Source organism: Microtus ochrogaster, unplaced genomic scaffold, assembly GCF_000317375.1.
Source record: "Microtus ochrogaster isolate Prairie Vole_2 unplaced genomic scaffold, MicOch1.0 UNK2, whole genome shotgun sequence".
In the NCBI taxonomy this organism is placed as follows: domain Eukaryota; kingdom Metazoa; phylum Chordata; class Mammalia; order Rodentia; family Cricetidae; genus Microtus; species Microtus ochrogaster.
Window position 1 is genome coordinate 4052038 of NW_004949100.1, and position 24315 is coordinate 4076352.

Genomic DNA, 24315 nt, shown 5'->3' on the forward strand with positions numbered 1-24315 from the left:
ATGAAAGGAGACAGAGACAGAGACCCACATTGGAGCACTGGACTGAAATCTCAATGTACAAATCAGGAGCAGAAGGAGAGAGAGCACGAGCAAGGAACTCAGGACGGCCAGGGGTGCACCCATACACTAAAACTATTATCTTTCAATACCACATAAAATAGACATGGTTGTTTTGGAGACTTTCTATGTATTTTTTGGCTTCTGAAGCTTATTTTGTCTGTTATTGTTCTTGTTTAAAAGCCACATTGTCTCCAGGAAGTTTGCATTCTCATTAAAGACTCCATGCCAAATAACTATAATATACTTTATAATGGCACGAGTTCATTCATAATTAATAAAGAATATCAGAATGGATTTTCTATTGTGCACATAAAAACTGACTAAACACAAAAGCATTCAATATACTTAGTAATATAAAAACTTGAAAGTATAGAATACAGGAAAATATCTCCATTTTCGCCAATTTAGGATGGCCAATTGCCTTATGAATATAGGAGAATATTATTGGTATAACTAAAAAATCTTTGTCACTAATTAGTCTTCTATCACCTTGTGCTGCCCACCACGCCCCCGTGTCTGCGCTCTGTGCGCTGGCACCCAGTTCACGAGCTTCGGGCAAGGGAGCTGGAGGTTAAAATACACAGACAGAGAGACAGCGACACGGGTCACCCTTGATTTCCCCAAGAATGCCCCCTTTATTGTGTTCAGGGGCAGATTATATAGAGATAGCCACGCACCAGCCAAACCCACCAGAAACCACTCTCCTACCATCAGGAACTCCTGAAGGTCTTGTGCTCAGAGCAGCTGTAGGCACTCAGATCAGGGGATTGCAAGAAATTCAGGATCTGGGATCTCACTGCTCCCAACAACCTTTTCTTTATTTGTGAAATGTATGTAAATGTTTTTATTAGTGTGTCTGTCGATGTGTATGTGTATGGCTTTTACTTTGGCTTGAAACAGGGTCTACCCTTGTTGGTTTCAGTCTCATATTCTATGATTACAGATTATGACACCAAGTATAATATATTATTGCCTTTTCATCCTAAAATTGTTTTATTATTTTTAATTTATTCTATCATATATTATATCCTAACCACAATTTCCCTCCCTCAATTCCTCTCATTTCCACTGAACCTTTCCCCAAGATCTCCTCCTCCTCTCTAAATCTTCAGAAAATTGCTAGCCTTCAAGGGATATCAAACTAACATAGCATAGGTGTCTACCATAATGTCATCATAGAACCTTCAACCAGTAACTGATAAAAGCATATGCAGAGATCTACAAACAAGCACCGGGCTGAGTTCCAAGAGTCCTGTTGACGAGGGTGTCAGGATAATGATGAGACAGTTGACCTGAGCTTACAGACTCTAGACTGACAGCTGGGGAGCCCGCATGGGACCAATCTAGAACCTCTACATGTGCGTGACATTGACATAGCTCAGTCTGTTTGTGAGACCCCCTAGAAAAATGACCATCATCATTCCCTGACCCATGAGATGGCATTTTTGGAACCTACTTTCAATGGTGGAATGCCTTTCTCAGACTTGATAAAGGGAGAGGAGGGGAGGCTTGATCCTGCCTCAAGTTGATATGCCAATGCTTTGTTGACTCTCATGAGAGGCTTTATCCTTTTTGAATGGATATTATCGAGGAGTGGATAGAGGGGTATAGAAGGAAAATAGGGTGAGAAAACAGGAGGAGTGGAGGGAGGGAAAACTGTGGTTAATAGATAAAAATAAATTTTAAAATGTAATAAAAAGAAGTTACTATAAGACTAGGCCCAAACCCTCATGTCAAGGCTTGTAGAGAGAGCCCGCCTTTTGGGGGCTGGACGGCCTCGGGCAAATGTTTATAAATTGGGGGGCACAGACACTGGAGCCCCTTCCTGTTTCCTGTTTCTGGGCATCGCGGGAACTCCGGTTGCGTGAGTGTGCTATTTACATTAAAGTTGTATAAGCTTATACCAATTTGTCTGTATTAATCCGATCTGCTTTCAAAGGCTGTACAAGGCAATCCAATAGGAGAAATACAACTCCAAGGCAGTCAAAAGAGTCAGGGACACCTCATTTTTATTATTAGGTTTCCCACAAAAACCCCAAGCTGCACAACCTTATATATATGAAGAGGACTAAAGCTCAGACCCATAGCAGGTCTGTGATTGCCTCAATATTTGTGAATCCCTATGAGCACTGTGTAGGATGTTAAGGCACTTGATAAAATTAAGCATTAAAGGCTGAAAAAAATAGCTTTCACTGAGCATGTTTTTTTTCTATATATTTATTTGAATTCATAGTAAATAACTATCTAAATATCCTCATTCTACTAGGTGTGTGATCTCTAAAATCTTCACCCTCTGAACTCATTTCTCTCCATTCAACATATGCTGAAAATTAGTATCTGTATTTTCACTACTAGAAACACTTTATATAAACTATTTTAATGTCATGGCAGACATTTTTATATCAATAACTGAAGGCTAAGTTCTTTTTATAGCTAGATAGTCCAATTTTGTTTTAAACATTTGTTGCTTGAAAGAATACTAGCATTATAAACATATTTCTCTCCTTTGAATGATGAGGAGTAGGGAAGAGACACATGATATGTTTATGTCTATCAGCAATGAAAATAATTAATTCTGGCAATGACATTAAACAAAATGAATTTATTTTCCATTATAAATAAATAAAGAATTTTTAAATAGGAGACATCTGTGAACTAAAAATGATGTAAGCTCACAATATATATTACCTCAGGAAGTAAAGGCGTTTGTTACTAATCATACAACCTGATTTTGTATGCCTGAACTCACAGTGAAGGGTGAGAGAACCCACTTTGGCATCTGCACGTTTGTTACAGGATATGGATGAACATGAACACATGCACTAACATATACATAAAATACAGAAGAAAGTAAAAAAAGAAAAAAGTATAAAGCCATGTGTAATGTGCAATTTGGAAAACAAACAATCTGATTATAGATCCATTTATTCTCTGTTGTATCAATTTAAATGAGACATCTTGGAAGAAAGCTTTATACATTTCTGATGACAGTGAAATAGGCTTGGAAGCTAGGGAGAAGTGACACATCTGGATAACACAGTACCTGCCTTAGTCACATGCTTATCTTATTTAGTACTTTCCCCCTCTTCCCCAATAAAGAAAATGACAATACAGAAAGGTGTAACCTAAAAATTAAGTAGTAAGTGTCCCAGTAAACTTCTAATTATTTTGTCTCTGCATTCTGTGTCCTGGGATTATAATAAGAACCAGAATTGCCAGTATATTGCTGATAAATTTTTAATACAAATATACCTTCAAGATCCCCATATTTCAACAAATAGTTAAAGTGGATGTTTATCAATGACTAGAAAAAAATTAAAAAGACAATTGCTCGGTCTATAATATGTCACTGGTTAATGTGCTTCAATCTATCATTAGTCAATCTTCAATTTATTTTTATTGACACTAATGGGGGTACAGTCCTTGGGAATACCTACTGTCAATAGTAAAAGTGGATGGTTTGAAATACGCAGTACAGGGAATCATAATGTACTCATTGCCTACCTACATACAGGTTTCTTTTTCTTTAAAAATGCTTCGTGCCAATGCAAGTTTATAATTTATTGTGAGGAACCATCCATAAATCAATTGGTCCTGATTTTAATTTATAATTATTCTCCACAACCAAATAAAAAGCAACTACTAGTTCTCAAAGATTCAACTGATTTCTAGTTTTATCATAGGAATATTTTTAGTTTTCTAATCTTAAAATCTAAGATAAATTTCCACTCACTCTTGTAAGTACATAGATCCCTATTTTCTCCTTATGCATTAGCTAGTTAGGTTTCACACTTCCTCATATAAGGGTTTGAGTCTAAATCAGTGTGATGAATGAATGTTAAAGCCTCCAGTATACTTTCATAAAACATTTGCATAATACTTTCATATATTTGAATAGTCTAGTCCATTTTGAATTTGCTCTTTGACAAGAAAAGAAATTACACACCATATGTTTATTAGGCTGTCTATAGATTAGTCTTCACTGTTACAAAACTGTCAAGATGGCTCACATGGAGATTAGGTAGAACTTGTGATGCTTTTCCCCACAAAATCTAAATCAAAGGCTTGATATTCTTTACACTCCATGGCTTGGAGCTTTTAAATTACTGAGTTCCAAAGGTGGTGTTCTAGTAAGAGAAAAGGTCAGTGGATATATCTATTATTTCAGAGATAATTTTTTAGCCAAAAAATGGTGAATTTGTTTATACATGTATATTTAGTATCTCACTGATTTCACAAACCTCTTGTGTTTATACTACATTCATACTTTATAATATGAAAACTATATTAACATAAATGATAGAGGCATGCATGAATCTATATGCAGTGAAGAAGAGATTTAGATTGGTGATTTTTCACTCATAATTTTAGGCCCTCTTCTTTAATTTGATTATAGCTCCTTATTACATTCCTAGAATGTTTAAAAATAATTAAAACTGTGTTGTAATGTTTGCTTGTGATACAAGAATTTTTAGTAAACTGCACATATTGAAATAGCAAGACCCAAAATTACCTGTGGTGGAAGCAGTGGTAGTCTTATGAAGGCAAGGAGCATACTTAGGTCGCTGCATCTCCGCTGAGTGTCGTACTTGACCCACATCATTAACGCGTGGAAGATGGTCTCTTCATCAGGAACATTTACATCATCACTAGCCAGGAGTTTATGAAGCTCTTCAGCTGGAAGGAGCAAAAACTCTTGATTTCTGATTACTTCCATTATGTTTTCCTGTGGGGAGAAAGGATCTTGGCATGAATTCCGTTTCACTCCTTTGTGGCTGGCAGAGCATCTCAGAGAAAAATGTGAAAAGCAGTCAATAACCTTTGTTCTCATTATACCATAATCCTGGAGAATCATCCTTCACAAACAAGAAGCTGTTAAGAAGAAAGCATTGTAATTGTAATTGAAGTGTAAATGTATCTGAGACGGCAGAGAACTTGTAATAACTGGAAGATTATAATGCACTTCTTTGTTATGCGGGAAGAATGTACTCAGTGATTAGATGTTCAAGTTTCAAGTGTACTGCTATGTAAGAATTAGCAAATATGAAAAGAATAACATTTCACACCTTCAAAGACTCGAGTACACATTCACAAATCAGAAAATGGCAATAAAATTACAGAGATGAATACAAAATAAGTCAGCTTGGTTGTTTATTTGGAAGAGAGAGACAGTTGAGAAACCATCAAAGTTACAAAATCATATGAGCTCTTCCTACATCATTCTTTCACAAATGCCTCCACTCATGACAATTTCTTTGGCTTAATTGTTTCCCACAATTGTTTAGCTTTTATAAATTGTTATTTATAATCAAATTTGTTCTTGATTTTGCTCAAGTCACAAATATATTGAGCATCATAGACAGATAAAAAGACTTGACCTAGGACTTAATACAGTAGTTTCAAAGGGCAGTCCCTAACCACTGGAACAAAACTAAGAAATGTAGAAATGATATTTTGGGGTTCTACTTCCATCTTCTCATTGAGAAGTCTACAATAGGGTCTTGGATGCTTTGTTTTAAACAACAACTTGGAAACTATATTAAAATCTATGAAATTAAAGAAATGCCTTGTACAGATTAAATAAAACTTTTTAAAGTTAACAATATGAATTATCTGTTGTTGTTTGAGAAATGCAAATGATCATATTTTTTTATTAAATACACCTCTTTCTGTCCTGATTTCCATCTTGTGAAGCATGGGCAACCTTTCAAGATCCCCATCCCTGAAGGAAATTGGCATTCTTGGTCACAGTACCCATCAAATTTGACTTAGTTTTGATATAATTTTAATATCTACTTTTTTCAGACTCAGGCCAGCTGGCCTTGGTGAATTCCCGAAAGAACATCCCCATTGTCTCAGAATGTGGGTGTACCCCTCGCGGTCCTGAGTTCCTTGCTCGTGCTCCCCCTCCTTGTGCTCCTGATTTGGACCTTGAGATTTCTGTCCGGTGCTCCAATTTGGGTCTCTGTCTCTGTCTCCTTTCATCGCCTGATGAAGGTTAATATTCAGGGGGATGCCTATATGTATGAAAAAGCATGGGATAAAACCGGACTTGCTGAACATAGCGGACAATGAGGACTACAGAGAACTCAAGAACAAGGGCAATGGGTTTTTGATCCTACTGCACGTGCTGGCTTTGGGGGGGCCTGGGCAGTTTGGATGCTCAACTTACTAAACCTGGATGGAGGTGGGCGGTCCTTGGACTTCCCACAGGTCAGCGAACCCTGATGGCTCTTCAAGCTGATGAGGGAGAGGGACTTAATTGGGGGAGGGGGAGGGAAATGGGAGGCGGTGGCGGGGAGGAGGCAGAAATCCTCAATAAATAAAAAAAAAAAAAAAAAATCTACTTTTTTCGTTTAGTTTGTCTGTTCTTCCAATTAATCTCCCCATCTCTACTTCAACTTTTGCATTAATGTCTTATGAAGCCACAATGGTTCTATATGTGTGTGGGATCTTCGAGAATTTTATTTAAAGACACAGTAAGCTTTTAGTTTTACAGAGAGATGCCTTCTGGTCATAATTAATTTCTTCTCTTGCATGCATTGCAATTGATAAATTATCCCCTTTCCTTCTGTCATATTATTTAACATATAATCTCTCTAGTATTCAAAATGATATCCATTAGTTTTGTTTCCTTTGTTCCTGCCATGAATCAAGATTTTAATTCAAGAAGCGAGGAGTTATTTTGCACATCTGCAATTCCAAAATTTAGTTAGTGAAATCTGGAAGATGAAGTCAGTACCAACCTCAACTACATAGGAAGTGTGAGGCTTGGTTTCATGAGACATTACTACAATAAATAAGTAAGTAAGAAAGTAAAAAGAAAGAAAGTACATAAGTAATTAAATAAATAAGTTGTAACACTACCTGTTGCATTTAGTTCCTCAGGCCAACTATTCAATCAGCTGTATATAGTTAACACCACCTAGAATCTCCTAACACTCGGTACCCTCAAAGCTCCCAAAGCAGTTGCCAAACTTCAGTCTGAACTTTGGTTTGCTTGTGCAATAGAAAATGAACATGGGGGATAGAGACCTGGAAACAGAGTCTGAGAACACAACCAAAACACATTTCTTATTTATACAACCTGTCAAGCTATTATAGAAACCCAAGTTAAGTCTTCAATGGAAAAGCTCAATATTACAAATAACCAAATAACTTACAAATATCCACTTGGAGACTTTGATCAGTATCAAAAGTGAAGTGAGATATAAGGAGATCAAGGAAACTGAAACTAACTTAGCTGTTGTGTGTCTGCCAGTCAGAATGTCTCTTTTTGATTAGCTGTCCTAGAGGCTACAGACAAGTTGTCCCCTCTACATCAAAAGCAAAGGTATTTGGGCATTTGCCCACACATAAGAACTAAAGCAATGCCTTCATTTATCCCCTTGTTAAGTTTTCTATATCACGGGAAGAATTGACCTAAAAGAGAGGTTTGATCTATCATGATCTCTAATGAGAAAGTGTTATCAAACAGAATAACTGCATAATCCACACCATGAGTGTAAATTAAAACATCTTAAAATCCTAACTAGAATCACTGTGCCATCCTGTCCACTCTTCTTTTATAAAGCTCTAAATATTCACTTTGGTTCAATTAATGTTCATTTTGCAAGGAGAGCCCTGGCTGTTGAAGTAATTATATATATATCAGATGGAAGTGTCTCCAGTCTCAACGATGAGTTTTTAACCACTTCTTTCAACTTACTTAAAGAATTACACTAAAATACAAATTACCAATAAATTAATATATCTGTAATAGCCATCACACATAGTTGATTCAGATTATTCTATTGTTAAATATTTGAATCCTGCATTTCCTTTTGGAGTATATAGTATTTTATAGATATCTGTAATAATTTATTGAATTAATTAGATATTTTCCTTCTAATTGCTACCAGACTTCTCTTAAGAGATTAGGGAAGAAAATTACAATTTTTGAAGAATTTGAAAAGATTTTTTGTTCAATTTTATTTCTTTTACTCAAACATGCCTGCCATTATTAAACTATGGTCAAAATTGTATAGTTACACTGTAGCTAAAAAGAATGCAATAAAAATCACTCTGTGAAACACTTAGTGCTGTCTGTCATAAAGATTTTGTTCAAGATATATTTCATTATATTTTATAGTGTTCTCTTTATGATGACCCTTGGGGAAATTTCTTATAGGTTTTAGTAGCAAGAATAATTGCACTTCTCTTGAGTAAATTGGTTTTCCTTTATCATGGATGTTGTAAATTATGAAATTGATCAGATTTCTCTTCTTATTTAGCCTCCAGAAAACTTAGAGTCAGATTGAAATCCATCTGGCAAGAAGGCTATAGCCTTTTATAGTTTGATTTCTTTTCAGACAGCTCTGGCAATAGTTTCATTTAATATCACTATAGACACTGTTTTATCCTTCTTTCCCTCATAGACCTGCTCCTAATTCAGCTGAAATTCTTATGATTTTGTATCTTTTAAAATAATACTAAATTCTTTGAAAACTCTTGGTACTTATGTTAAAAAATGTCATGAATCGTTTAGCCTGTTATTAATTATTGCATAATGTTCCATTTACCTATTATCTAAGAATTACATATTGATGGGGGCTAACATTCTCTTTTTTCCACTCTCATCTCTACCTAGTCTCCTTTAAAGGCAGTTTTTTTTTTTTCGCTAAATGTTCTTGTGATAATTGCAATATTGTTTCTGGAATTTTTAAACATATATGCTTGCTTTGTCATGATATTTTATGAAGTAAAAACTAGTTCCCTCATATTGTAAAAGTTAATCAACAGCATGTTAATTTTGAAAATCATAAGAGGTTTTTAATATCTTTGGTCCATTTACAATTTGTAGAAAACATTTTTAAGAGTCTTACATGTACTGCTGGATAACTATTACAAAAAGAAAAAATGTATATTATAAGCAAAACATTCATCATTTTATATTCAAAGTTTGCTACCTAAAAGTGATCATAAGCAAATGGGCTCAGACTTAGTAAGGTTTTAAACTAGAACATGACAAATGGTATGATGTGATGAGCTGGTCAAGTGACACTATGCAATAAAGATATAATAAGTTATGTATTAATTGATATGTCACATTGACAACAGTCTTAGAAATATTGTCAAAATAACATCAAAATTGAACTGTAAGTTAGGTTTTTGAACATATTAATCCTAAATCTTTGACACTTTCTCAGTGTCAAACACAAGCAAACAAACAACACAAAACACAGAAACAGATGCATTTTAAAGAAAAGTTTAAAATACCTAACACAGAGAAATATTTTAACATCAAATGTAAGATGTCACAGACCAAGGTGCAAAAATTGCAAATATGATTCAGAGTAGAGCTCTGGCTGAGAATATGCAAGATCCATCCCAGTGATTCAAGCAAAAATAAATAATCACATCTATTGAAGCATCCAGAAGTCTCCAAACAGAATTTTTTGATTGTAGAGAGACATTTGATTCAGGGGTTATTAAGTTAAAGCAACATAAAGATACCTTGACTTCAAAATTTGGACCTAAGAATTGCTTTGGAAAAGAGGTTCTGCTTTTGTTTCCACAGAAGATGAGAACCTGTGGATTCCTTCCAGCCTAGTGTGATTTGATGGAACATGACACCCCAAAAGTTCTCTGTGAACTCCTAAAAATACTTCTTCCCCCCCAAAAAAACAGAGCAGTTTGAAAAAAACTATGGACACATTTCCAAAATAATTGCTTATAAATATTTGTTTTCATATAAAGGGGGTTGATTATAAGTGATTAATGGTCACAGTCAATTTCTAAAAAAAGTAATAATAAAGAGGGATATGATATAAAGATGAAAAGATTGCATTGATATGGTTCTTTCCCTATTGATACAAATTTAATGTTGATTTTGTTATAATGTATATATGTATTTCTGACCTTCTTTAGGTATTGTGCTTGTGCAGCTCATTTAAAAATGTAATATTTAGTGAAGAAATATGGATTGAGTAATTTGTAATAGTGAAAATTCTAGTCATATTAGTTTGGTTTCATATATATATATATATATTAGTGAGACTGGATAATCTTTAGCACTTAAAGTAACTAGGGAATATAGTATTTAAAATGTTTTAAGAACTTAGAAGTTTCTCAACTGTAATACATATATGCTTCTGTCGGTACAATTACTTCAAGTCGATGAAGTGCATTGTAGGGGCTCCTTATGGATTTTGTTAGCCACTTGGGCAAGAAACAGCTCTTGTCTAGACAGCTTGATGGTATGCTGTATGAACTAGACATGCAAGACCCACAGAAAAAGTAGGTGAGACAGTCTTTTAGGGCATATCCTTCATGTATGAGTCTGTCAGACATTCTGTAGCACACAAAAGAAAGCAACTGATGAACTTTGTCATTAAAAGGCAGAAAAAATCTTCAAATTTCCTGCTTCATGGAAAATTTTGCCAAATACTATGGGACTGTTGGCTGAAGATGGATGCCCCAACATTACAGAAGAACTTTGGGTGACTGTCCAGGCAGCGAGATGTCTCTGTCAATTCTAGAATTTTGGAAGTTGCTTATATTTCACTTCTTCTTTACTTAGGTAATATTATATCTTTCCCTGGACTTTGATCGAGTTGGAGACTAATAGTTATAATTTTTCTTAGCTATGATAAAAATAGATTAGCTAAAATATTGCATAACTATAATGCTTGCTTGATAAATGTTTTGTTATATGTAATTGCACTATGTTAAAATTAAAACCTTTCTTTTTATTTAGACAGTAATAGGGAGATGATGTGGAATTCCCATCCATATGCTGTGAGTGGCATTGGTTAATAAAGAAATTGTTTTGGCCAATGGTTTAGCAGAATGAAACGAGGTAAGATATCCAAACAAAATATATAAAGAGAGTAGGCAGAGACAAAAAGACATCAACCAGCTGCCAAAGGAGAAAGACACTAGCCAGAACCTTACCCGGTAATCCAATGGCTCATGGTGATACATAGATTAACAGAAATCAGTTAATTCAAGATATGAGAGCTAGCTAGAAATATGCCTAAGTTATTGTTGTAACCAATATAGTTTCTATGTGATTATTCAGGTCTGAGCAGCTGGGAAATACATGAGCAGTTTCTGCCTACACAATAATAATGTGACCTTATGTTCTATATAGTCTCTGAAAAGGGAAGAACAAATTTAACAACAGCACTTTTTACTTAAGAAAGTATTTAAACTAACTATGTACTGGGTTGGATTAATTTGCTACATGCTAACAACCAGAATTTAAACTTTTAGCATAAGCTATATTCGTATATTTGACCTATTTTTTTAAAAAAAATCACAACAGAAATAGCAATGCCTGTTAACAGATTTTGTTCATACTAAATCATGCAATAATGTTATAAAATAATGTTTATGAACTTTCTGACAACCTTTGAAAATAAATTTTGGTTATACCCCTCTCCTCAGTCTACCCTCTTCTTTCATACTTACCTAACTTTGTTTCAATTTATAAGTCTAATTTCTTGAATATTTTGCACTCCACTGTGCTACTGTTTACCTTTCAATGGCAAAACCCTTAAACAAACTTGAATGCCCCTCTCCTAGGGATCAGTTGTCAGAATCTCCTCAGACAGATCTGAAACTCTGTGCTCATTTCTTTACACAATGGGATTTTATCTTATTAGAGTTTATGTGTATCTTGTTTATATAGTTACAAACCCTTGAGTTCATTTGTGTAACTATTCTGCTTTATATAAAAATGTCGTTTCTTGGGACTCTCCCAATAGATGGCAATTAACACAGGTACCCACATCTTGTCATTGTATAGAGAAAAATATAACGTAAAATGTTCAGGTCTAAATGGGAAAGCTGTGCCATACCCTGCCTTGAAGATGCATGGATTATTGTACTTAGAGTGACAAGATTTTAAGAGCCACAATTCATAAAATGATTTTAAAATCCACAAAATAGAAACTGAGGGAATATAATGCTTTTAGAAAAATAATTGAAATAAGAGAAATAAACTTCATAAAACTTAAATGGTTCTATAATGAGTACTTCTCAACTTCGTCAAAAACTAATTTGCCACATGTCATTAGTTTAGCCATCAGAAACAAAAAGAAAACTATCACTACTGTAATATGTATAAAACATTGAAATAATATGCAATATAAAGTTTTTTTTAAAAAGGAAGTTGATGTGAAAAACAAATCCTAGATATATTGGGAAGATATCATTAATAATAGTAGTAGTAATATATATACACATATAGACAGTCTAGGTCAGTTCCATGCACATTCCCTAATTGCTGGTCCAACATCCATAAGATCCCACAAACTCAGGTCAGTTGTCTTTCTAGATTTCCCTATCCTGACTGCTACCTCATACGAACTCTCCTCCCTTTCTTCCACAAGACTCCTGAAGATCAGCACTTTTTTAGTGTTCTTAGACCTTCTCATAATAGAGACACAGACTGGATTTCTTCTTACATTCAGTAAAACGTGAAAGGTGAACACTCTGTAGATGTTATATATCATGACCTTGCTTGATTCAGTAAGAAATGGTAAGAATTCCATATGAACTAGCAAAATGAATGTATGGTAGAAGGTGAAGGATAAATCCCACGATACTTTCAACTATAGGTGTTTCTTAAGGTTTTTTTTTTTTATTTCCAATAGAAATAGTATCTTGTCCCTCATCCATTCCTTTCTTTGGCCCCTTCCAGATACCCTTTATCTAGCCCCTTCTATATTTCCCAATTCTGAAGAGAATAGCCTTTTATTCTGTGACTATCACTGTTAAATATATGTTGTATGTGTTTTGTGCATATTTCTGTGTTTCTGTATGTAAAAAAATACAGACATGCAATATTTGAGTTATTTTTTATTACTTCTGTATCTTGTGGTTAGTGAGAAGATGGCTATTTAAAAGGAGTATATTATAATCACTTTGCTAGCACAACATAATTCCTTATTGTATTATAAATCCTGTAGTTACACACAGAGATAAGTGTAGAACAACCACACCTTATCTAAGAAGTCTCTTTTTATAGCAGATGGATATTGTCATAGAAAATCACAACTACTCACAGTGCAAAGTACTACAGGTTTTAAAAATCCCACACACAAATTATACATGTATGACACTTTAATTAGAGGCTCCTGCCTTTAATGCTCAGGGAACTTCAAGGATGATAGGTTGGAGACATTATAATGTTATAATAAGAGGAAGTAATGTTATAATGAGTTTATAATAACAGAAAGTCTACTATTTAAACAAAAGCAGTGTTAGTAGACATATTAATGTGATAGGAAAAGAATTTGAAGAGCCTTACCACTAAGATAAAGCATTACAGGGGACTAATAACTTCCGCCTGAAGGAGAATTTGCATTTTCAAGGAATGAGCCCACTAATTGTCTGTCTGATGTGAATTTGTGTGATCTGAATCGCTATTTATCCATATTTATGCTTATGTATGTGTTTGTATGGATGCCTCTATTACTGTGTGTGTATGTAGACATCTCAATATTCTCATGCTTTCAATTTTAGCAAGCTTCTTTAGAGAAAGGGGTGATAAAACAGCAAAAATCAAACACAAGTCAGGAATAACAAACCATCATAGACTTGTAGGAATTCTACCAATGGAAAGGTTACTCTGTGATCAACAGATCTTCTGGGGGTTCTCCAAAGAGAGCCTTATCATAAATAGTATTAGGTATGAAGTAAAGTTAGCATTATGAATATTCTCATCTTTAAACAAAATTTCAATATTATAAAAATATGTACATATTTCAATTATTGTGTAAATCCCCCCCATGTTCTTGTCCCCACTTTTTCTATTCACTGCATCAAAAAGGAAACTTCTAGTAGATAAGGAAAATTTGGCTTACTATTAAAAATTCAGTCAAGTAATTGAAAAGTTCATCTTAAACATTTTTTATACTTTATTTTATTGGATATCATATCAATGAAGACACTGTTTCTCATCTTAACAGCTCATATATTATATTAGACTTTTTACAAGTGGTTTAGGAATTAGAAGGTTAAATATCCACTCAACTTGTCGTTTGTGGAAACTCAGGGAGTGAGAGTTAAATAAACATTCTAATATTATTCTTGAACTATGGTTATTCTTGAACCATGAACTTCAATGCTAGGCAGAAGAGTTCCACTTAAACATTAAGTTATATTGGCTCTTACTGTGTCAAATAAAATGATAATGAAGCATGAGTTTTTTATAAATGATCTGGATATGATTTTAAGGCAGAAATGGGCAACATAGAAAGATCTTGGGGGGTAAGTAAGTAAGAAGAAAAAGAGAGAGAGAAAAAAGAGGAAGAGAATATTTAAAGTTATGTGTGTATATATGTATATATATATATAATTTTAACTAAATCAGATTGCATTCCTACATTTAAACATTTTTAAACTATTTAGAACACATATGAACACTGATCATGGTAGTTTGAAGGTTAGTTTCTACCATTTCAGGGATGTTTTCAATCATAGATCCTATCTAATCAAATGGAGAGTGAAAATGATCTTAATGTTGAATTTTAATCATAAATAGGTCAAATGTTTCCAGGTTGCAAAAGACTGATAATGTGACACTCTTCGTTATCTTTCACATCATTTTTTTAATTATCTTTCACCATAAATATGGTGTTTAATACCACAGGTGATTGAGTAGATACTGTCACTAATGACATATAATTTGTAGATACCAAAATTTAGTTTGGTAACTTACTCCTTTCATGTGGCATTTATGTTAAATGGGGACTAACAATAGAGAAAAGAGGCAAACATCAATTAGCCCCATCAATTAAAATGCCTAACATTTCTCCTAACTCAAAATATATGAGTGGTTACAACTATCATAAACTTGTCATTTCATATCTTGAGTATAAATTTTCTTATCATATTCAGTATCATACCTATATGAAGCTCTTAATGTGGTTATTTCTTTTCATAATGAAATTTAACAAAGTCTTATATGTCAAATAACTTTTCCAAATATTTTTATATTTAAAATCTGTATTTTTATGTTTTAAAATCTGTAAAATCTCTTCAAACTCCACGTTCACAATCACACACCAGACTGTCTTCTTGACTACCATAATTACTGATAAATGAGGGGGGAGTAAAACTCCTGAATAAATAAGTAAAAGTTTGATAAATTTCTTCTTAGAGACTCTTATACGCTATTACAGAAACCCAGGAGATCATTTAGCATGATGGCTGCACTAATCAATTGATGTTCTACATTAGCCCAGTTTGCCAAAATCTCCCAGGGACATAAAATAACTGGCATAAAAATGTTGATTAACCAAGTGGACTCACACTGAGAATTTTTAAGCAGGTAAATCCACAATGCTCTTACTTAATGGGATGTCTTCTCGATATCCCCTGGGAACTGTGCACTTATTAAGCAATCAGTGAAGTTCTAAAAGATTCATCTAATAATGTCAGTTATGGCCACACATTTTAATTACAGAAGTGAGGCATTTCTGTTGCTCAGGAATTTTAGGAGCATATTCATTAGATATAAGTCGTCAAAAATGTCAAAGTGTCTATGACTTCACTCATTGGAGAAAAAAATTAAGATAAAAGTGAAGGGTCATTAAAATACCATCAGAGGGACGGTGGTGAGAATAATCTTGTTTTTTAAACTAGATTTATAACACGTTTAATTAAGATTTGGGCCACAGTCAAAGGCAGAAAAATATAGAACAAAATTAATGGATATTTTAAAGCATTATTTTCACTTACTGATTCATTTCTGCTTGACTGATTTTGGATTCGCTAGATATTGTGAATGAGCATATTTTAAACTATAAAAACGCATTATAGTCTTATTAAGTTTAAAAATGAGAGACTTGTAATTTAAATATTCATTTTGTTAGGAATAAAATTAGAATGTTAATAAAGAAGATAAATGAAAAAAGTCTATTGTAACTTTCCTTCTTAAAGTATGATGCAAATTTATGTGCAGAATCTATTGTGCATAATTTAACATATGTGCCTTAGTGAGTATACAAAAAAATAATTATGCAATGGAAGAAAAAAAACATCTTTAACAAATGGTGCTGACATAAATGGATGTCAAACTGTAGAAGAATGAACATAGATCCATATCTAACACCATGCACAAAACTCAAGTCCAAATGGATTAAAGACCTCACTGAACCTGATAGAAGAGAAAGTGGGAAGTAAACTGCAACACTTGAGCACAGGAGACCACTTCCTACTTATAACCCCAGTAGCACAGACAACAAGAGCAACAGTGAATAAATGGAACCTCCTGAACCTGAGAAGCTTCCATAAAGCAAAGGACATTGCCATTAAGACAAAAAGGCAACCTACTGAATGGGAGATCTTCACCAACCCCGCATCAGACAAAGATCTGAGCTCCAAAATATATAAAGAACTCAAGAAACTAGACTTTAAAATGCTAATTAACCCAATTCAAAAATGGGGCACTGAACTGAAAAGAGAATTCTCAGCAGACAAAGTTCGAATGGCCAAATGACACTTAAGTTCATGTTCAACCTCCTTAGCAATCAGGGAAATGCAAATCAAAACAACTTTGAGATACAATCTTACACCTGTCAAAATGGCTAAAATCAAAAACATCAATGATAGCCTATGCTGGAGAGGATGTGGAGCAAAACGAACACTAATCCATTGCTGGTGAGAATGCAAACTCGTGCAACCACTTTGGAAATTCGTGTGGCATTTTCTCAGGAAATTAGGAATCAATCTACCTCAGTATCCAGCAATACCACTCTTGGGAATATACCCAAGAGATGCCCAATCATACTACACAAGCATTTGTTCAACTATGTTCATAGCAGCATTATTTGTAATTGCCAGATCCTAGAAACAACCTAAATGCCCAGCAATGGAAGAATGGATAAAGAAAGTGTGAAATATATACACATTAGAGTACTACTCAGCGGTAAAATAATGACATTTTGAATTTTGCATGCAAATGGATGGAAATACATTATCCTGTGTGAGATATCCCAGACCCCAAAAGATGAATATGGAATGTACTCACTCATTAGTGGACTCTAGCTATAAACAAAGGACATTAAGCCTATAGTTGACAAGCCTAGAGAAGCCAAATAAATTTCTTTTTTACTCTCCCATTCCATCTTGCCTCCAACCCTCCTCCCTCCTGTACCCTCTCTTCTAGTTCCCATTCCTCCAACCTCACAACACCTGCTCCCAGTTTACCCAGGAGACATTTTTTGAAACTTCCCTTTCCCAGAGAAATCTATGCATCCCTCTTTGATCTTTCCTTGTTATCTAGTCTCTCTGGGGCTGTGAATTGTAGGTTGGTTATCTAATATGTTTATTCTTAACAATTGTTTTAAGAGTGAGCACATACCATGTTTGTCTTTCTAGATCTTGGTTACCTAACTCAGAATGATGGCTTTTTTTTTTTTGTTCTACCCATTTGTCTGAAAATTTCTTTATATAAACAAATAATAAATAACAAATTCAGTCTTAATTTCAGTCAATCTGGAACAGTTGCCATTTGCATGAAATATTGATTTAAACATTGAAAAACATAGGAATGAATGTAGCAAAAAATGCATTGAAAATGTATTAAAAATACATTGAAGTGTGGATAATGGAAATTCTGTGAGAAAATGGAAGGTGACATTTTCTTTTTTAATATTGTAAACTCCAACAGCTTCACACTTTGACGACATATCTTTAGGTGGTAGTCACAGGCTTTAAGGATAATTGGTAATATGACCACTAATTTCACTAGCAAGTAAACATATTAATCAGTTCATCACTTAGTAGCCGAAGAGACTCCATAATAATATAGGTTATTTGCATTGTTCTTTATTGTCTCCCAGAAAACGAAGGGAAACAACCCTTTGCTGTAGTTGCCTCCCACTGTGGATACTAGAGCTCAAATTGACCTGGAAGTCCCCTCTATGGCAAAGTACTTGAAGGTGCTGAAAAAACTGCCTGTGAAGAGAAACCATCAGTAGTGTTACCTATCTGTAGAGCCTATGAACCATTATTGCCAGCACAGCAGAGTATAATTAAAACAGCAGTAGGGATGTATTATCTTTGGAGAAACAAAAGGAAGGGAATTCAATTTAAGGCCCAATCAATACGAAGGAAATCATTTCTGATACCATAAACTTAGACAACTTGCCATAGCTGGTGAGGAACTGAATCTAAAGATCTACTCCCATCACTTTCCTAATTCAGTGTAACGCTTTGTTATAATAACTCTTGTGAAGTCACATAGATAGTATACCTTCTGATTATGTCTGCCCAGCTGCATTTCCATATCAGAAGCTGATTCTTCATATCATCCAGATACAAAATGGGCTCACATTCATTAGCCAAATGCCATGGATATTTTAGTATTTTTATCTTCAGAATTTATAGTTTTGAAGTAACATAACTGTGTAATACAAGCATATATGAAGAAGACTCTTTTTCTATGATTCAAAGAATTACATGGGGCACATATGAAAACAATTTATTATTCGACAATTATGAAGGTGTGTTTTAATTTTTAAAATATCAGGGCAAAGAGCTAAATATTAATGAAAAATGCTCTGCTGGTCAGAGAGAAGCCATGCAGCCACCCACAGAAGACAGTCACACTGAAACCTTGCCAGTAAACCACAGCCATGTGGAAAAAACAGATTAATAGAAATGGGTTAATTTAAGATATGAGTTAGTAAGAAATACGCTTAAGCTATTTGCCAAACAGTATTGCAATTAATACAGATTTCTGTGTGATTGTTTCGGGTCAGGGCAGCAAGAAAAGAATTCGTGGCTTTTGCCAACAGTCTGGTTCACTGGAATTTTTTTTTTCAAATGTTAAGAAAAAAGAAAAAGGTCAGCAAAAATATTTTCACATATTAATCCTGCCACAAAATATCTCTTAAGCATTAATTCCCCTTGGTGTGCAGTAATAAAGACTGTACATGAAATACACAGGAACATTAAATATACGAATGCATAGGCGGTCATAAATGCTAAACACTGCCTGGTTTTAGCATATCTATAAAGCCTATTTCTGCATAACAATTAACTAAGTCATGCTGTTTCAGCACCAAATGGCCAGATGAAGTGTAGATGCTTCAGTATGTTAAATGTAAATCTTACTGACCAATAACAAGGGACATATATTTATTTTTCATAAGTAAATCTTGCTAATAAAGGAAGAAAAAAATACAAAACTGGCTTAAAATTAAAATTAAAATATTTCTTTTGAAATAAACTGAAACTATCTTCCTTTAGTAAAAGGAAGCATTTTTACACCTTAAGAGAAATCAATAGGAAAAGGTTACACAGCAAAGAAAATCACTCTTGTTGCCTGCACCATGATTTATAACGCAGGCTTTGTGTAGGAAATCTATTAATGCAGACATAATCCTGTCCTCCGTTGGGAATACAATAATTGGGTTCTCCCCAGTTGCCCTGTTGTCCACTATAATGATTCAGGTATTTCAAATTTGCATTTACTGCATAAATTGTGTAACATATAGACTGAAAACTGTCTTAACTTCATTAATCTGGGGTTGTCATTAGATCTTAAAAACTTAATAATGTTCGGGCTAAATCCAACGAATCTCTCCCAAACTGCTGTGCACTGTTTGATAAAACATTTCATGCCTAACTCAATGTGAAGACAATCCCCAAACTTCCTTGTTCTCTTCCACTGTGAACAATTTTGTTGCTATTTTCAGCATACATGCAATGGTTCTTTCATTTGTTCAGTCCTTGAACAAAGCAGCATTTTATTATTTTAAATGACGTGGGTAAGGAGCCTCCATCCTTTACCAAAGTTCTGTAAAAGAGACATTACTAATAGAAACACACAGGAGAAAACACAAGAACACAAGCCACCTTTGTGTGGCCAAAACTCATCTGTTTTAAAGAATTCATTATTTATGATGTCATATTTTAGGCTTAAGCGTTTAGAGAGATCTCAAGCTGAAAAGTTCTAACAGTAGCACTACTACTATTGTTCAATCAAACTAATATAATATTATTCCTGAATAATTGAATAACTGTCTACTCAACGCAAATAAGGAACCTACAACAGGCCAGAGGATACCATATAAACCAAACGGTAAGTTTTATTGCTGTTACCAACTAGAGTAGAGTTGAGGAGTATATAGCAGAAATCACTCAAAGTTCATTAGCAAAGACCATGCCGGTATAAGGGATGACAGTGAAAATAAGAAATCTGGAGAACACTGTTCAACTAACAGACAATTCATAGGGCTATAGAGTATCCTTCTCAGGTAGTTGTTGTTCTGAACCTCTTTTAGACAGCTCAGCTGGTTTATTTTCCAGGCAGGCCTATTGGTCGTTGCTTCTTCTAGGTATCTCAGATGGTGTGATATAGCCTCTTTTTATTTTATTATTGCTATTATTATTATTTTTATTATTATTTTTGATTTTCATGATAGGCTTTCTCTGTAGTTTTTGGTGCCTGTCCTGGAACTAGCTCTTGTAGACCAGGCTGGCCTAGAACTCATGAAGATCCGCCTGCCTCTGCCTCTGCCTCTGCCTCCCGAGTGCTGGGATTATAGATGTGTGCTACCACCACCCGGCCGTGTGATATAGTCTTTACAGCACTCCTTAATACATACACAAGCTTGGAGAGAGTTTCAGGAACTTTCTGAGATTTGAATTGTTTGTTTCCCGAGAATTAAAGATGTTTCCCTTCAAATGGAATTTTCTCCTATGCCTAGAACACACTGAATCTTACTGAGCATCCAACAAAGTTGGAATGTTTTTCCCAGAGAAAATTTTTATATAATTATCAAACTCCCTTCAAAATTTTATACAAATTGCCATAGATCTGAGGAACTCACAGACATCATTAGAGAAGTACCCTTGTACAGAGAGCAATAATTAACAGTAGGAATCTCACATGAAATGGAAGTTCAGAAAATAGGTGTTGGAATACTCAGCCAGAAATGCGGACCCCTATGATATATGTAACATTAACAATGAAATTCTCTATTCAAAATAAAGTGATATTTTGTTTGTGTTTTAACAAATGAAGTTTGCCTGAAGATCAACAGAGGCAGAACGATCTCTGTTAGTTCAAGGACATCCTGTGCTATACGACATTGAATCTATCTAAAAGAGAAACAGCTCAAAGAAAGCATTTGGGATTACACACCTTTAATTCCAATATTAGGGAAGTAGAGACAGGAATGGTATGATGGGAAGAGAGAGGAATATAAGATAGGAGAAGACAGGAGCTCAATGAAGTGTGAGGAGCAGTCTGAAGTGTACTCTAAAGCAGTCAGTATGAGGATTGATAGAGACAGGATCGCTCTTTCCATCTAAGGATTTGGTAGAGGTAAAAGGTCTCTCTAATGGCTGGCAGCACTGCTTCTCTGATCTCTAAGTTTTCATCCCCTAATATTCAACTCCACGTTTCTAATAAGAACAAATAGAATTTGTGTTTCATCACATCAAATGAATTACATACGAGACATGGTTGATGGGAGCTTATGGATCACTGAAAAATAATATTAAGAAATATTGAAAAATAATGAGAAGTCAGACGGTAAATAGCAAGTCTTTGCAAACTAAAGCTGCCAAATTCAAGGTCAAAGGAGTGCTCCAGTAAAATATTCCATTCATGTTGAAAACATTATAGAATAGTGTAAAAATACCACTGGATTCTTAAAATGTGTGTTCCCTGGTATACTTTTCACTGACTTTTTGTGACTTGGCTGGAAATATTTCCATAAGCCAGTGGGTGCTTAATAATATCTACCTTAGAATTGACTAGAAGTAATGTCTGACTTGGAGTGTGCCATCCAGGATGTTTCATTGTAGGGGAAGGACATTTTTAAATATCTTTTAAGGTTTATAGAAAATAATGAATTCAAAATCTATTTATTTTTAATACTATTTATCATTTATGTGTGTTGTAGAATGCACATGCAATCAGAATAATTTGTTTCAAATGTGTTTTATTTTCCACATGAAGAATAATTTTTGTTTTTATCAATCTTTTGCAAATAAATATTCAATTTTAATAATAAAACACTCTGATCACTAGATACAGTATATCTATGTATGTATTTATGTATGTACATATATATGGTGAAATTTTTTTCTACCATCAAAAATAAGCAAACCACTGTCATTCTTTCAATTGAATGAGTATTCCTATATCATGAAATATGAAAAAAGACATTTAAATGTCCATATGTTTTTGTGTGATTTTATTTTTATGAAAATTTACCTTTAATAAAATCATTTATGTATAGAGAATATACATTATCCATTTACTTTCATGTTGAAAAGCATGATAGAAAATGGTTTCTTTCTGAAGTGAAAGAAATTTTCTAAATTTTCAGCAGTGTGAAAATACTAAAAATGTTGATATTTTATCTTTTAAGTGGTGAATGTAATGGTTTTGGCTTGTGTTTCCCTAATTGTTTATTGTTTTATGTATTTGTAAAAAATTCTAGAAAATAAGGAAAAATATTCATAAACATTGGCTGATCAACTATCATTATGAGATATTCTACTCAGGGCAATATATTTTTTATCACTTATTGTTAACATAAGAGCTATTAGTTTGATCATGACATGCATTTGTACTTTATGGATTTAACAGAAGATTTTAAGAATTGAAGGTGGAAAAGCCATGAGAGACCAAGTTTATTATCAGGCCCAGACACAGTTTGTTCTCCAGGAATGAGTGGACTCTCAAGAGAATTGATTAAAGACTCGTAGTTATAAATAATTAAATGGTGTTTTTAGGTTGCAATGTATTGCTTACTTTGAATTTACTTTTTTTTTTAATGTTGAAAGATGGTGCCCGAATCTCCACACTTGAGCTTCTTAGAAAGATCTTAAAATTTGTAAAACAAAACAATGCTAAATATACTAAGGTCATTTAATATTATTTCATGCAACTATCTAGGGTTGACTGACTGGAAAAGAATGATCTATGTAGCATGTAGTCTCTAAGGAAAAGTGGTTCTCTTTCTATTAGCAGTCATTAATCTAGATATTTATCTAGGGGTGAAACTATGTGGTATTTTTTTCTACCCACATTGGTGTATTAACTGGTAATACACTAATCCGTCTACTTCCTGACCTCACGTGATATTAAAATCTAGATGTATACTTGGCTGGAATACAGTTAAGTATACTTCTTGACTTGATGCAATCTTAAAATCTAACAACTTGCAAAGACTGGATGTTTAAGGCAGACCGGATATTAACTGTCTCTGTCTCCTTACTGTTGTGTGATATATACTAAGTTTCTAAAAGGTTTCTTCAAAACGCAGAGGTGTTGTTTCAACCCTAACCTCTGCTTAAGCAGTGGAATGATTTCCCCTTGGGCAAAAGTTGATTTCTCTTGTTTCTTTTGTACTATAATCAATCCTTCTCCTTCTCTCCACATTAAAAATTACTATTAAAGATATTTAGAACAAGTATATTCCCTAACAGAGAAACAGAATTTTAATTAAAAAATAATTGTGAAATGTCAAATTTACCAGAAAATCAAATAATTCCTAAACAGCTTTTTATGAGAAGTCTTACAAAATGAGTTTTTTAATTATATGAATAAAATTGGATTCCTTTTCTCATTCAGAAAGAAAACAAATTATTGTTCCAGTTTCCTGAAGTACCCTGGTGAAATCAAAGGAGCCTGAAGGCAAAAGATTCTAGCCTTTCTTCTTCCTGTCATATCTAATGAGAAAAGAATCCTTTTCAAGTGTTCCAAAATTAAAGGAATATTATTTAGTTTAGATGTGAATCATGGCAATGAAATGATTTGATATGATAGAAAGGCTATTATGGAGTATTACAAAGTGAATTTTAATGTTTGGAGGACATTTCTAAACTGTTCTTAAAATTTCATTGACTCTGTTCCTGAGTAGCAATCTGAGGCATAAAACACTAATACAAACCATCAAATCTTTAGATAATAAAGAAAATGATTTTTTAATAGTGAGCTGTATGTACGTTGAATGATGTGTTGTTATATTTGGTGACAATTGATACTGGAGTTAGGATGTGGTCACCAACAGGTACCCTCTAGTTTACCAGATGACATTTGAACACAGGGGTGGCACATATGGGTTTTAGTATATTAAGGACATAATTAAATAAATTCCTATTTTAATATAAAATGAGTCATTACAATTTAAGAATAAACTGCCCTTCCTGGAAGCACTAATTTAAATCGAAGTATTCAGCCATATTTGTGAGTGAGCTATAGTGGGAGTGATCATGACTAAAATTTGTTGTGTA

General features: G+C 33.9%; 1 protein-coding gene across 2 annotated transcripts in view; it reads right to left on the minus strand.

Annotated features, from left to right (window-relative positions):
• Positions 1–24315, minus strand: part of Klhl1 (kelch like family member 1) — a 224276-nt gene that overhangs the window by 78061 nt on the left and 121900 nt on the right. For both annotated transcript variants that reach the window (XR_003378522.1, XM_005365350.2), the window contains exon 5: positions 4574–4786. Coding sequence is in view for 1 of the 2 variants with exons in the window: in XM_005365350.2 (XP_005365407.1) it covers positions 4574–4786 (213 nt within the window). In the remaining variant the exon portion in view is untranslated. The remainder of the gene's footprint in view (positions 1–4573; positions 4787–24315) is intronic.